The 13,726-nt window shown below is 41.4% G+C and overlaps 1 protein-coding gene across 4 annotated transcripts in view; it reads right to left on the bottom strand.

The window, feature by feature from the left end:
* CEP112 (centrosomal protein 112) overlaps positions 1-13,726 on the bottom strand; it is a 157,420-nt gene that overhangs the window by 83,865 nt on the left and 59,829 nt on the right. For all 4 annotated transcript variants that reach the window (XM_040081786.2, XM_040081787.2, XM_040081788.2 and 1 more), the window contains exons 19-20: positions 13,275-13,382; positions 2,108-2,290 (exon numbers count right to left, since the gene is read on the bottom strand). In XM_040081786.2, the coding sequence (XP_039937720.1) occupies positions 2,108-2,290; positions 13,275-13,382 (291 nt within the window). The remainder of the gene's footprint in view (positions 1-2,107; positions 2,291-13,274; positions 13,383-13,726) is intronic.

The raw sequence follows: 13,726 nt of genomic DNA, 5'->3' as shown, positions 1-13,726 counted from the left end.
TTTTCCCAAATGGAAAAATCTGCGTCCTTGAAAGCTGGGAGAGTCTCACCAGAATTTAAACAAACAACAGCTCTTCTAGTCAAAGTAACTGCCTTTTCTTCCCTGATTTACATGTCATTCTCATGGCAGTGACGTTCAAATGACTGTACAGGGATATTCAAACTACAAAGACAAGCTCTGTAAAAAGGCCAAACTCTGCTTCTCAGACTGTTCAGTTTCCCCCAATAGCTATGAAAATTCCCAGCTTTCCACAAAGCACTTGTAGTAGCATTGTTGATCCCCTGGCAAACAGAAAGCGCAATCAAACTTCGGGCTCCAACCTTTGCCAGAAATGAGCCCCAAGAGCACAAACCAGAGCTGGACCTAGAGACACCTCCCAGTTCTCACGATTTGCTGAAGAGAGTCCCTCTCCTTTTATACTCAGTGTTACAGAGCAACACAGGAACTGAGATGAGCACTGGTGTGTAGACAGAATAATTCAGTGTACTTCCAAAACTGCCTTTTTTTAACGTGAGAGTTACAGTTCTGCCTTTGTCCGCAAAAACAAAACAAAACAAAAAAAAACCCCAAACCATCAGCAGAAATGCAGGTGAGAGGAAACTACAACTCTGAAAAGATACTCGCAAACAGATCCAGAGCTGAGATGAATCCATCGTGGGCCAAAAGAAAAAATGCAAAGATAAAAACCAATCCCGTGAACCATTTAAGGCTTTGTTCGCCCTTACAATGCAGCGGAAAGTAAAAGGCGAGGTTTAAATTTTTTTTTTTTTTTTTTTCCCCCCACAGGCCACCTGAGTATCTCTTTCTCAAGTGTTTTCACAAAGTATATCCCATTTTCATTGGAAAACCACAATGGTGGAAACGGTGAAATAAGTCCTGGCTTTGCTATATATCTCTCAACCTCCCCCAGGAAGCCGTTTGCTTCCTAATGGATTTCCTTAAGCCAGATTTCGATAGTCTGAGCTGTCCAAAAAGTGAAAAACCAATCGATTTCAAAAGTAAATTTTCAATTCCATTTCATTTAGCTCCATTAAAGGTGTTAGTAACAGCCACAGCCTACCAGTCTACAGGAAAGCAGAGCGAAAATGCCTCTTAGTCTGAGCCTAAAATCTCCTAGGGAAGGATGGCGTTGCGCGGAAAACGTGTTTTTAAAGATGCTTTACCAAAATGTCCAGTTTGGTATAAAATAATCCGTGCGTGATAAGCAATTCTAACGCTGATCAGGCAAGATTATTTCCTATAAACTCTTTAAACTAGAAAATCACCTTAGTTTTTAGAATATTGCCATCGCGGGCCTTTTTAATAAAGGCTCTTAGGAAACTATACCACGCCATCCTTACAAAATAGATTGAAAAAAAGGCAGTAAGATGGTTTTTGAAGTGAAAACTCATAAAGATCATTTTCCATGCTGACAGTGTGCATTTCATCCAGAAGTTTGAAGAGTCAAATGCTACCCCAGCTGGGGGTTATTCTGCCAAATGGCTTCCAACAGTGACCACAGAGATGGAGGATGGGAGGGGTGCGTGCGTGTAGGAAAATAAACGTGATGGTAAGCGACCCCAAACCCACATCATCTTATCAAACATCCGACACATGGAACCAAACGTACAATGCAAAAACTGAAACAAAAAAGACACGAACAAAAGGAAATAAAGCCATTTGTGAGTTACCTGCAGAGATTTAAGACAAAAAAAAAGCACACGAACGAAGCAGATATAATTCACATGGATTTGCCCAGAAAGGAGAAAAAGAGGGTGAGTTTGAGGGCTGGGGGGGAAAAAAGAACAGATACCTTTTTTTCTTAAACAAATCCATCATGAAAGAAAATGAGACAAGATTATAAATAGGCCGAGTTATAGCGCACCATGGGATTTTTAATCTGGCTACCTGTGGTTTTTGCAGTTAAAGCCCTATTCAGCAGTGGGAAGGGAGGGGGGAAAGCGGAAAAAGAAAAAAAGGAAAAAAAAAGAAAAACGAAATCACGTTTATGTGCCAGTTTCGCAAATGCTCCCCCAGCGAGCACCACCAACAATGCTGGCAAACAGGAAACACTCATTATCAGCAATTTCTAATAAGCGGACGCCTTTCAAGCGTTATTGATCGTTACCTGGCCGTCTCGTTGCCTGCTCTCCTGAGTTTGGCTCTCGTGCTCTGCCATGGCAGCGTGAAGCTGCTTCTCCAGTTTCTCGATCTCCCGTTGATGGTCTCGGACCAGGCAGTTCTGCGCTGCGTTGTGCTGCTGGAATAGGTGCGTCTTCTCCTGTTCATGCTCCAGCTTCAGCTCCACTATCTGATTGGACAGGGAGGAGTACAGTTCATCAATAGAACATCCTTGTCGTCATGACAACTCGTCTACAGCTTAATTTCCCCCTTAATTTCATCAAGTTGGCAATTTTATTTTTACGTCACTATTACCTCACCTCTTAAAAAGCCACCGTTAGCGTGACAGAATTCCTCCAGACAATCCCAACAATGGAGACAACCGAGCAAATCCAGCGCATCCTTACCCAATTTGTTGGTACAAACGTCGGAAGCGTACAAAAAAAATAATATTTAAAAAAAAAAAAAAAAAAAAAAAAAAAAAAAAAAAAAAAAGAAAAGGGGAGGCATTGTCGCATTGTGTGGCGGGTGCCCCCGTATCCCGCTGCTGCTCCTCAGCAGGGCTGAGGATCCTAAATGGTTAATAGGCAGCCTGCTCGCCCCTTCGCTTAAGTATACACACACAAAACCCCCCACCCCAGCAATTAAAGCTTCGCAAGATTTCTTTATGATTTCCAAACTGAACGCTCTTCCTGCGATATTCCTCAACGCTGGCGCATAGAGTTGTCTTTTTTTTCCCCCCTTAAATAAAAAAAAAAAAGGCAAGAAAATTATAAAAAAAACAAAGCTCTATTATCCCGTTGTCAGCTACGCTATCCCAACATAAACAGATGTATGTGTTCCAGAAGGGCACCTGCTGTGCCGCAAGCTTGCACCATGATTTCATAAGAAGCCCTCTATTCTCAGGAGCCGTTCCCAGTCCGCACCACACTGGATGCTGTGACCTTGGCCACTCTTAGCCTCTCCCCGCTTGCCTGAATGGCAGCCCGAGACCAAGGGCCTGGTTGCTGCAGCTTTGATATTAATCCTCCCGCCTGCGCACAAAGGCACCCTACCTGGCCTGCACACTGGAGCGGCCAGGCCGCCTTTGAAGCAGGTGATGAATAGGGACGGCAGGAAGCCGCTTCCCCACTGAACTCCGGGCCACACAGCTGCTAAGAACAGTCACTTGGATTTTTCTTCAGTTTTGGTGGATTTCGGAGAAGGAGGAAGGGGGGGATGGAAGAAAAATAACAAAAAAAATAAAGGGGAAAAAAAAAAAAAAAAAGAGAAATCTCTTATCGTGAACATGGTGGGGTATTTTCAGCATGAGAAAGGAAAAAAAGAGCGGACGGGAGGAGCCGCTGTGTGAGCGCTGAGAGCGCCCGGCACCTTATCTTAAAGCTGTAGCATTCAATTCTGGAATGATATCAGCTGGTTGCCCAGCTTCCGCGGGGAAAATTTGAAGCTAAGTTAAAATAAATTTTTTAAAAAAGGGCATTTTCTCAAATTGCACATGAGCATGTTGCAAGTTTAACAGGGAAATGTGCCATCCGTGCTACGGTTGGGAGCATCCTTCTGCAAACAGAACGAGAACAGATGCAACATCGCACAGTTTAATGTTTCTACATTATTTAATAACACTAAAGAGCTCATTAAGAGATGCCTTAAGTCCCTGCAGGGGTTAAGCCCTCACATTTTCCATGCTGGGCCTGGGATCCTCACACAAAATTCTTTACGCCAGGATTTTGCCCAAGGTCTCTGTACAAAACTGGTTTCTCTTGGATGCTCATGGCATCCATCCTGTGCCTAAGAGAAAGAGCTGTTGCTCCCTAAAATAACTTAGAGCCTTAGCCTGGTTTAGAAGAAAATATGTTCAGTGTTTCTTCATAAATCAGACCTGATTAAAAAGAAATTGTGTCAACAGGAGAGGCCTTTCTTTTCAAACATTTTGTTGTCTTAATTACTGGGTTTTCAGCTGGTTGCTCCATGTAGGTCTGGATTAAGGCAGTTTGCTGTGAGGAGCTCCAACTATTGGAGTTGTCACTTTTTTACCAGAAGACAGGGCAGCAGGCATGGAATGTGACCCAGAGGGAGTAGGGGACACATCCTGCTTCTCCAACCAGTCACATGTTTACCACATTGACCAAAGTAAATCGTTTTGTTTAGTAATCTCTTCACTTAACAGCATTTATAGACACAAAGTTTTTTCATTTATAGGTGGAACAAGCAAAAGGTTCTTTGGCAGGAGGGCTGTCTCTCCAGCTGGTACGTGGGAAGAGAAAAGGTGGTACCATGAGGGGAGGTGTTTTACAAAAGGCAAATTTGTTAAAGAAAAATTTTAAAATCCTCTACATTTAAAGCTAGGTATTCCCCATGATGGTTTTAATTTGATACTTTAAGATGTTTCTAGCAGGACGCAGAGGCGGAGAAACAGGAGAGGAGAGAAAGGATGAGGACAAGAGCATTCTCATCCCTCAAAGACCTCAAATACCATCTTCCCTAATGAATATTAGCAGATATTCCACATTCCCAACCAACAAAACAACACAAAGTGACTGAGCAGCCATTCCCTGCCCTGGTGAGCACTCCCTGAAGCTCCTGCTCTCCTCAGAGCTGCTGCCAAGCACTATGGCTTCTCTTCCACTCCTCCCTCTCTCATTCTTTTATTGTTATTGGGTTGTTTTTTAAAGGAAAAAAAAAATTAACATATACCAAAAATTAAAGAGAAAATCCATGTTGCTTTTCAGCAACAAGAGGACTACTTCATCACAGGAAACTGCATGAAAACTGTATCAATCCCTCACAAACCAGATTCTGTCTCCTCTTTGAGGTAGAGAGCGCCTTTATGAATGATATAACAAAACCACCTCCTTCAAAAATGCTGTCGTGTTGAGATCGTGCTGCATCTACCCCTGGGTGCTGAGCACTTCATCAGATCACATTCAAGTGTCTGCTCCAACGCAGCACTTCAGCGTCCAGAGGACAGGCACTGGTAGGTGCTGTACATTTCAGTCAGAGAAGCAACAAGGCATTCACAATGGGCGTTAGGGACGATGCTGAAAAGAAACATTCACTAAATAATCGTGTGGGCCCTATTACCATAATCACAGGGCATTCATTGTGCCTTGGATGTTTCCTCATCTTGTCCTCCCAGAGATGAAAATCTCTTATTCCCGTCCCTGCGCATCTGTTCCTGTCTCCAGCCACGGTCTGGACACAAAACCAAGCAGGAATGTCTGTCTGAGCTGAGAGAGCCTTTCTTATCACTGCTGTTATCAAATTTTTGAAAATTATGATCTCTTCATAGGTGAATTTTTCATTTTTTTAATTATTTCCACACTGTGTGATAGAACAACATTCAAGGCAACAGCCAACAGGTGATTTACTAAACCATCATCAGAATGACACTATTTACTTTAAATTTAGCTTTTTATTACTTTATTTCTTCTAAATCTAGCTTTTAATCGAAATTTAAATTTCCTTACTCTTGCAGAGAAAAGGATGTTAAGAGGAAAACTAAATTCTTAACAAAGAGCTAAAAAAGATTAATGCAAGAACTGTGACAGCCTCTTGTTGTTCACCCACACACACAAACAAAAAGGTGCCAAACAAATCTGGCAGCGTGGTTCATGCCCAGACCAGCGACAATGCAGCTGATGAACACAGGCAGGTGGAACTGCACTCACTTGCTAGAACAAGAGACAGAGCCAAGGTGAAATCCTGCTGCTGTTAGCACGCCTAAAGAACAAAGATCAACAATAAACAGCCTGCTGATTGCAGGAGATGTTTTTAGAAGCCAAAGATTTGTAATAAAATCAACACCAGCAAATACCTTTTGAAAGTCCTTAATTTAGACAGGGCCTTCTACTACCCAGTTTTTGCTTTTACATCACACACTCAGCTTAGGCTTTTCAATTTTAGAACAATTTCAACTTGTTCTCAAGAACAAGCACGCCTTTGAAATTCCTTTTAGAGTCCCCAAAGGAGGGAAAGGAAATTAGTTAGCTCACTACCTCTTTGAAAAATATAACTGCTACAATAAATATTTGACACCAAAGTATGAAAATTCATGTAAATTTATGTCTGCAATTCCAGAAATATTTTAAGTAACACCTATATAAAAAACGGTTTTGCAAGGCAGGATGATTTTATAAGCGCTGTTTTGGCATGACTGAACTGAGGGCTGGAGAAGCCACCAAAGCATTGCACATGTCACAGCAAAGAACTGAGCTAAGCTCATTCTCCAGCACCCCTACAGCACATCTGTTTTCACTATTTCTATCCTAAAATCATTTGTTTGTAAATCGGGTCTTTGCATGATTACCCTGCTGAAAACCAGCCCCAGCCTCTGCCCAGGCAGGGCATGGCACATGAACTGTGCCCAAATAAGAGCTCCAGCAAAATCGAGCATTTTCTGTCTCCTAAGCCTATAAACAAACGTGCGTGTTCCATGAGGATACGGGGATTACCCATCTCTGCAAATACTGCTGCTAAAAGTAATCTGATCTAGCAGGCTGGAGGAGTGAGTATCAAACATGTTGGGGTCTGGTTTAGCATAACCTTGGGCAGAAAAGGAGCATCTTCGCTGCAAGGCAAGAGAGAAAAACTTGAACCTCTTATCAGAACGTCTTTGCAGCAGGTAAATTAAATAGATTTTTATCTTCACTTTTTTGGGGGAGATTTTTCTGTAAGTTGAAACACGAAGGTCTCCCAAGATATAAGGGCTGCAATGAGCCAAGGCTAATGGGACAGTGAAAAAACACATCTGTGCAGAACCACACATTAGCACTGAAGCAGCAAGTACACAGAGGGTAATGTACATGACTTCTCATTTCACTGCAGGCTGCAATAATTTAGTTGGTACAACTGTGTTTTCTGTAATACTTATACCTTTTCACCAACCACTAATAATTCAACTGCAAACTAAGAATTGCAAGAAATTCTCTAAAAGAAGCAAGTTGGTCTTTAGCCAAACTGCAGTTTGATTTACCCTCCCCTAAAATAATGCACCTGAATGGTCTCACTATAAGAAATTATATTCCTGATCTGTACATTTTGACTTATAAAGGCTTTTCAGAATTTTAGTACTTTTGAAGTATGGGCAGCACAAACCCCTCATCAGTCATTCCATCTTTACAATCTTCTGGCATGAGTAAATTTGTTTTTAAATCACAGAACCACAGAATTGTCTGGGTTGGAAGGGACCTTTAAAGCTCATTCAATTCCAAGCCCCTGCTACAGGCAGGGACACCTTCCACTATCCCAGCTTGCTCCAAGCCCTGTCCAGCCTGGCCTTGGACACTTCCAGGGATGGGGAGTCCACAACCTCTCTGGGCAACCTGTGCCAGGGCCTTACCACCCTTATGGTAAAGAATTTCTTCCTAATATCTGATCTAAACCTGCCTTCCTTCAGCTCAAGGCCATTCCTCCTTGTCCCATCACTACGTGCCCTTGTGAAAAATCCCTCTCCAGCCTTTTTTGTAACAATATACTGGAAATGGAGCTGCATGCCTGTGATTAAATCCAGCTTGGTGCCACGATGACCATCAGGAGGTCCCTCCTCTCCCACACCACCAAACCCATCGCAGGCTGCAAGGAGAAGTGTTTCTTTCCAACTAAAAGACCTCGAGTCACTGCAAATGCCTGTCTGTAGCAGGCTCTGGTGCAGAATTTGCTGTATCCAGTCTTTGTTTAGGGATTCAGTTTATCCAAGGACCTTCTTTGAGCACAGAACTGCCTTCCCAGGCGCTCGCCTGACTCGCTGTTTACCGCAGGCACCCGTTTGTGTTTCTGGAATCGCCTCCCTCTCCCTCCCCTCAAAGTGGATTCTTTGACTACAGAGGGAGCTCAGGCTTTTAACTCTGAATCACACACGAGTCAGATGCCTGAAGGAGACCGTGCAAATACCCATCTGTCTGGTTAACAATTCTGTAAACAGCAATGGCAGCATGAGAAGATTTCTACCCACTCTTCACTTGGAGGTTAAATTCATCTCCTTTTCCCATTTGTGAGTTTTAGCCATAAAGTAAAAAGTTGATGTTGATTGAAGAAACTATTCCTCAGATATTCTGCACAAATGGTATTCATCTGTGTCTTAGGATGGTTCAAAGGAAACGTTTTTGCATCCTAGATTAATTTATTAAATGAAATTTATGCAGCTTGTTGCCGATGACATGAAAAATTTAGAGCTTCTACTAATGTGCTCATTTGGCCTCCTTGCAAGAGCAGACTGTGCTTCAATTACCTTAGAGTACAGACAAAGAGGAGAGGAACAAAGCTTTTCACAAAGACTCTCTCCTCATAACTAAACCAGCATACTAAAAATGGATTGTGGATCTCTGAAAATAAATGGCCAGGTTAATGTACAGCCAAGGGATGCTTGGGACATTGGTTTGTCCAAGGAATAGCAGATTTCAAACAGGGCTTTGCAAGTGTTTCCTTCACTTGGGTGGGTAACAGATTGGTAAAAGAGAAGCTAGGAAAAGAGAAATTGAAGGATGAGGCCAGAAGGAAAGCTAGGATGGAAGTGCAGTGGCAGGAACTCTTAACAGAGCAAGGGTATGGGGACAAAGCAGGCTGGAGGTTGAGCTTGTTATCTCTGCTAGTGTTAATTACTAAATTAATGTTCGCCTGAGAGAATCTCACTTTTCTTTAAATTAACCTCACTAGAAAGTTATAAAAGACAAAAATATCTACAGAGTATTCTTCCTCTCCTCTCAATAACACTTTTCCCTGCTCCAGCACGCTGCTCAAACAAGAACAGTGTCCCAGCAGCACCTCAGATATTGTCCTTGCTGCCGGCAGGTAACATTACAAACATGCTTTTTTCACTTTTAACCAGCTATTTTGCACTTCTTTACCTCACTTTCTTTATTATAAAAGGCATATTTAAACTCAACCACACCTTTGTCTTGCTCCCAACTTAAAGGCATTGTCTACTGACTTGTCTTTAGCATGATTTCAAAGTGATTTCATTAAATACCCAAGAAAACATTTCTGAAGGTGTCTCTTTCTTCCCTATTTGGATACATAGGACAAGTTGACAACTCTAATTTCTTCATAACTTCTACAGAAGTCAAAACCCAACAATAAATGTCACAAGAAAGGATTTCCTGAGATACAGGGAGATTCTTCAGCTATCGTGTAACAATTTTCCACTTTCCTATGGAAGCGTGAATAATTATTTTTAAAGGGAATAAACACAGTTAAAGATGAACCAAACTGAAAGGATTATTTATATATTTAGGTTGGCATCTAATCTCAGAGAGTATGGCCATAACTCATCAGGCAACCCCATCCTGCTGTCACAATAACTCATCCACTGTTTCATCCTGTGTTCTCTCCCTGCTGGAAAATAAAATTTCCTAGGCTTTGGCTCTCCTAGTAATCTTGCATCTCATTTATTTCACATTCACTCAGTACCTTCAGCAACTGTTTACAGCAAAAAATGGGTGATCACAGTCATTAATGGTTTGGGATTTTTTTAAAGGACAAGCTAATGTCATCTAAGCATTAGGACCACATCAAGTTCACTGAAAGTGTTCCATTCTCAACGATTTATGAAAATCTGCTTGAAACAAAGGTGTGCATGTACTTGAGTGTGCTGGGGAATGTCCCTGCATGAAGCCCTGTCCCATCTCTGCCAGGGAACCACCAATCCCCACAAGAGATGTGCTCTCAGAAAGTGCTCAACTGCCAAGGATATGGGAAAAAAAACCCAGCAAATTCCTTAGCTTTTCTGTCAAAAAAACCCATTTTGGACTAAAAATCTATTTCTGAAAAGCCTGGGCACATGCTCTTTTGAACATTTGGGCTCGTGGAAGACGAACTCATCAGAAACACTTCCCAGGTATTTTGAGCTAAATTGAGGATGTAATTAGAAAGTAGGGGGAAAAAATGAAATAAAAGAAAAAAGGGAGGGGGTGCAAAAAACCAAACAACCTTTCTTCCTGTGCTGACAGTGCCATAAAGCCCAACTACAGATACTGCAACCATTTCAAAGGCAGGAAAGGCTGAGGCCTTCACTGTGCTGTCCACTGGCTTTGAAGTGCCGAAAGCAGCTGCTCCCAGCAGATAGGAACTCTGGTGCTGCTGGAGTTTTTTTTTTTTCTTCAAAATATACTTTCAAATCTAACAGCTGCAAGTAGAACAAAGTTGAGCTAAAGTATATTTAAAGAAGAAGAAAAAAAAGCCACCAGTTTCTCTCTGAGAGTGTTCTCAGTGGATACTTCAAAAGCAAGTGGCACCAAATCAGATGAAGCTGGAACCAGGAGGGACATGTGACAGCTGAAACCAAATACTGCAAGATCCAAAAGTTCCTTTCGGCTTTATTAATGGATTTGAGTGCATTTGAAAAGCTAGCAAAATATTAACCACAGCAGGTTTTTTCCAAATTATTTTTGAAGCAAAAGACGAAGATAAATAAATATCAACGTATCAGGTTATTTGTTGTAATAAACATCAGATAAATATCTATATATCAATATGTCTAATCTGCAGGTAGAGCAATCTTTCAGCCTCACAATGAACAGTCCATGTTCACACCAATAATTGTTCTGAAATCAGTATTCAAGCAGAGTCTGGTGACATCAACCATTCAGATTGAGGAGAGAAGTGAAACCACTGCTCCAAGTGCCAACACTTCCAAAATGTCTCTCAGATTGGAGAGCTGGATAACACATCTGTTAGTTTGGTTCTTTATTACCAATCTGATAAAAATTATGGGCAACTGAATTGTCCAGGCTGCCATCAGTGTTACCCCTGCAACTCACCATGACGGCCAACAAAAGATAAATCTGTAGGGCAATCTCCCTTCCCTTTTTATGTCTAAATTTCATTTGACAACTAGATTCAGACACTTGAGGCAGAACATCTCGAAGCAATCACCACATTTCTCAGGTAGCTAAAATATCCAGGTTTTTGGTTGGGAGTCTATTTCCAACTGGAAGTCTGCTGGAACCCTGTCAAAATGTATCCCCACTTCGAATTCAGTGCTCTATTTAAACACTTTAAATCAGTCTGTTCCTCGCCAAGTAACAACCAAAGAAATATGCAGTAAAACAAGGCAAGGAAAAGTCTGCTTTTCAAATGGCTTAGAAGTTCTGAAGCACAAATAGAGAGCAGTGCAGAGAAACAGAAATTGGAAGTACTGAAAGGAAATTTTAAGAGTGGAAGAACTGAGCTCATCCCTGCTCCGTGGTGGGGCTGGAGGGGCTTTGTGCCTTCCAAAAGAACCTTGCTCACAGTGATAACCCCCTGCAATCTGCAGTATTCTTCATGCTCACCAACTTTCAAAGAACATTCCAGATGAAGTACAAAGAGAAATAAATTTTTAAAAAGGGCATAAACAGGATTCCAATGAAAATTCTTCTGAGGCTCTCATTGTTTAGCTGTTTAGGGCTGAAACCCTTGGGTTTCAGTTATGTCTCATAAAGCTTAGCTGTTCTTTCTAAGAGTAAAAGCAGCTAGCCTAAATAAAATAAATGGCAAGCAGTAAACATCTCAGTGAAAAATGCTTTCACTGATGTTTACCACAATATCAATATTGTTACAGAATAGATTCACCAAAAATTTTTTAACTCTCATATTAATTTCTTGCTTTGTGGGTTTTTTGACAGTCTTTGGAAGGTCTGACTATAAGAAGACCATGACAATATGAGACACTGTAATTTGCCTTTAGTGTGCAAAGCCAGCTGAGTACTGGCAGAAAAATTTATCTATGGCTTGCTGGATGTTACCATGGATAGTAAAAAAGAAATTACCATCTGTAGGTAGGAACAGGAATGTTGTAACTCCTGATACACTGCAGGTTAGCATTTATCTCCACAGATTAAAATCTGGGATGGGAAAATGGGAACAAAATCTTTGAATAAATGCTTACTTCGGACTTTTAAAGATGCACCACAAATTATGAGAACTGTAAAGAAAGAGGTGAGCCAACCATATGACTAAAATGATGTGAAAATATGATCAAATAAAAAATTCCAGTTAAAAGCAAATGTGCATGTGACCCTGACACTCCCACCACTCTCCTTTCAGCATATCCCTCACACACCAAACTTCCTCACCTTTCCTGCACAAATCCCCAGTATCTCTATTTCTGAATCACTAAATGCAGGAATCATCACAAACAACATCCCCCAGTTAAGCTGAACACCTGTGAGATGTCCCTCACCCTTCCAGAGGCCAATATGTCACCTCTGTCAGGTGGCAGCACAAGTGGGGACGTTGACAGTTCTGAGCGAGGACAGGGAAAACGCTTTGATCTGACCCAACAAACTCCCTTCTATTCCAAGAGCCACACACAAAACACACCATTGTTCCTCCCCAGCACAGAGCAGGGGTCTCTCAACACCTACCAAAGTGATCTTGTTCCTTAATTCCCTGAAAAAGCCCTTTCCAGATGGACCAGAGCAGGCCTGGCACCAAAGCCAACCGCAGCGTTTCATCCTCTCACAGCACAGAAGATAAACAGAAATGAAACCACATTTCCCTGCTGGAAATGCAAGCTTAGATACACACAAGAACAGTGATAAGAGAGAACTTTTATGGATTAACCACCTCATTCCTACAAAGTACTAAGAACCCCCTTTCAATCCACCAGCAGGTGTTACCAACAAAGGCCATTTTATTTTGTGACCAAGTCCCAGCTCACACCAGTGTTTGGTGGTGCAGCTCCTTAGCTCTTAAGTCTGTATCATGCAATAATTTCTCTTCTTCTGCCTTTTTCCCCCCTTTACATTCCACAGCACTACTGAACAAAACTTTCTTGTCCCCACCCAAACGTTTCCTGAGTATTTCCCAACCCTGAAATTACGTTACAAAGAAGAAAATCAGGATCAGTGGGCCAAAACAAGCATTCGTACCGAACACTCCCCGTGTCAAAAAAGATAAAAAGAACAAACTGCTGTTTCTTGACAAGAAGAGAAACAGATAGTGCATTAAAAAATTGAATCTGGTGATTATGAAAATAGGTGTTGCCACCTGTAAGCCTGGGAAAGGATTTGAAAGAGTCGGAGGTACAAAGGATTGTGAAAAAGAAACAAAAAGAATTTTCTGTGTATCCATCCCCATCACAAAACTCTGCATATGTATAAATTGTGTTTTTATAGGAAGGACAGCAATACACAGTGACCTACAGCTGCAGGAAGGGGTGTTTTCTCCCCTCCACCTGGAGGAGTAAAGCAACTGACCTGTTCTTCATATCTCTTCTTGATCTCATCCAACTGCCAGGAGAATTCTTGGGCTTGCTTTTCCCGAAGCAATTTTGATTTCCTTAGATCTGCTTCAACCTCTGCTATCTACATGGGAAAAGAAAGGGAATATTTAATTTTTTTTTTTTTTAAGGCATAGCTTGAAATGTTCTGACATTTCTACAGTTGTTTGTAAACCACCAAAGAGGAGAATATCACTTGTTGGGAATGATAACAGCACCATTTGTATGTGGTGAAAATGAATATTCAGTCTCTACAGGATTATTAGTTACTCAAGGACATAGTGATCACTGTTATGCCACTCCCTAATTACAAAGGATTGGCTCAATTTTTCACTCAGCAGTGCTGAATATCCCATTGAAATTAAGTGAATATTTTCTCTAGACACATTTAAGACTCAAATATATTTCACTTAAAAATACACTGCCTGT

The sequence above is a fragment of the Hirundo rustica genome, chromosome 18 (genome assembly GCF_015227805.2).
Source record: "Hirundo rustica isolate bHirRus1 chromosome 18, bHirRus1.pri.v3, whole genome shotgun sequence".
In the NCBI taxonomy this organism is placed as follows: domain Eukaryota; kingdom Metazoa; phylum Chordata; class Aves; order Passeriformes; family Hirundinidae; genus Hirundo; species Hirundo rustica.
The sequence above is the reverse complement of the archived record's forward strand: the minus strand, read 5'-3'. Positions and strand labels throughout refer to the sequence as shown.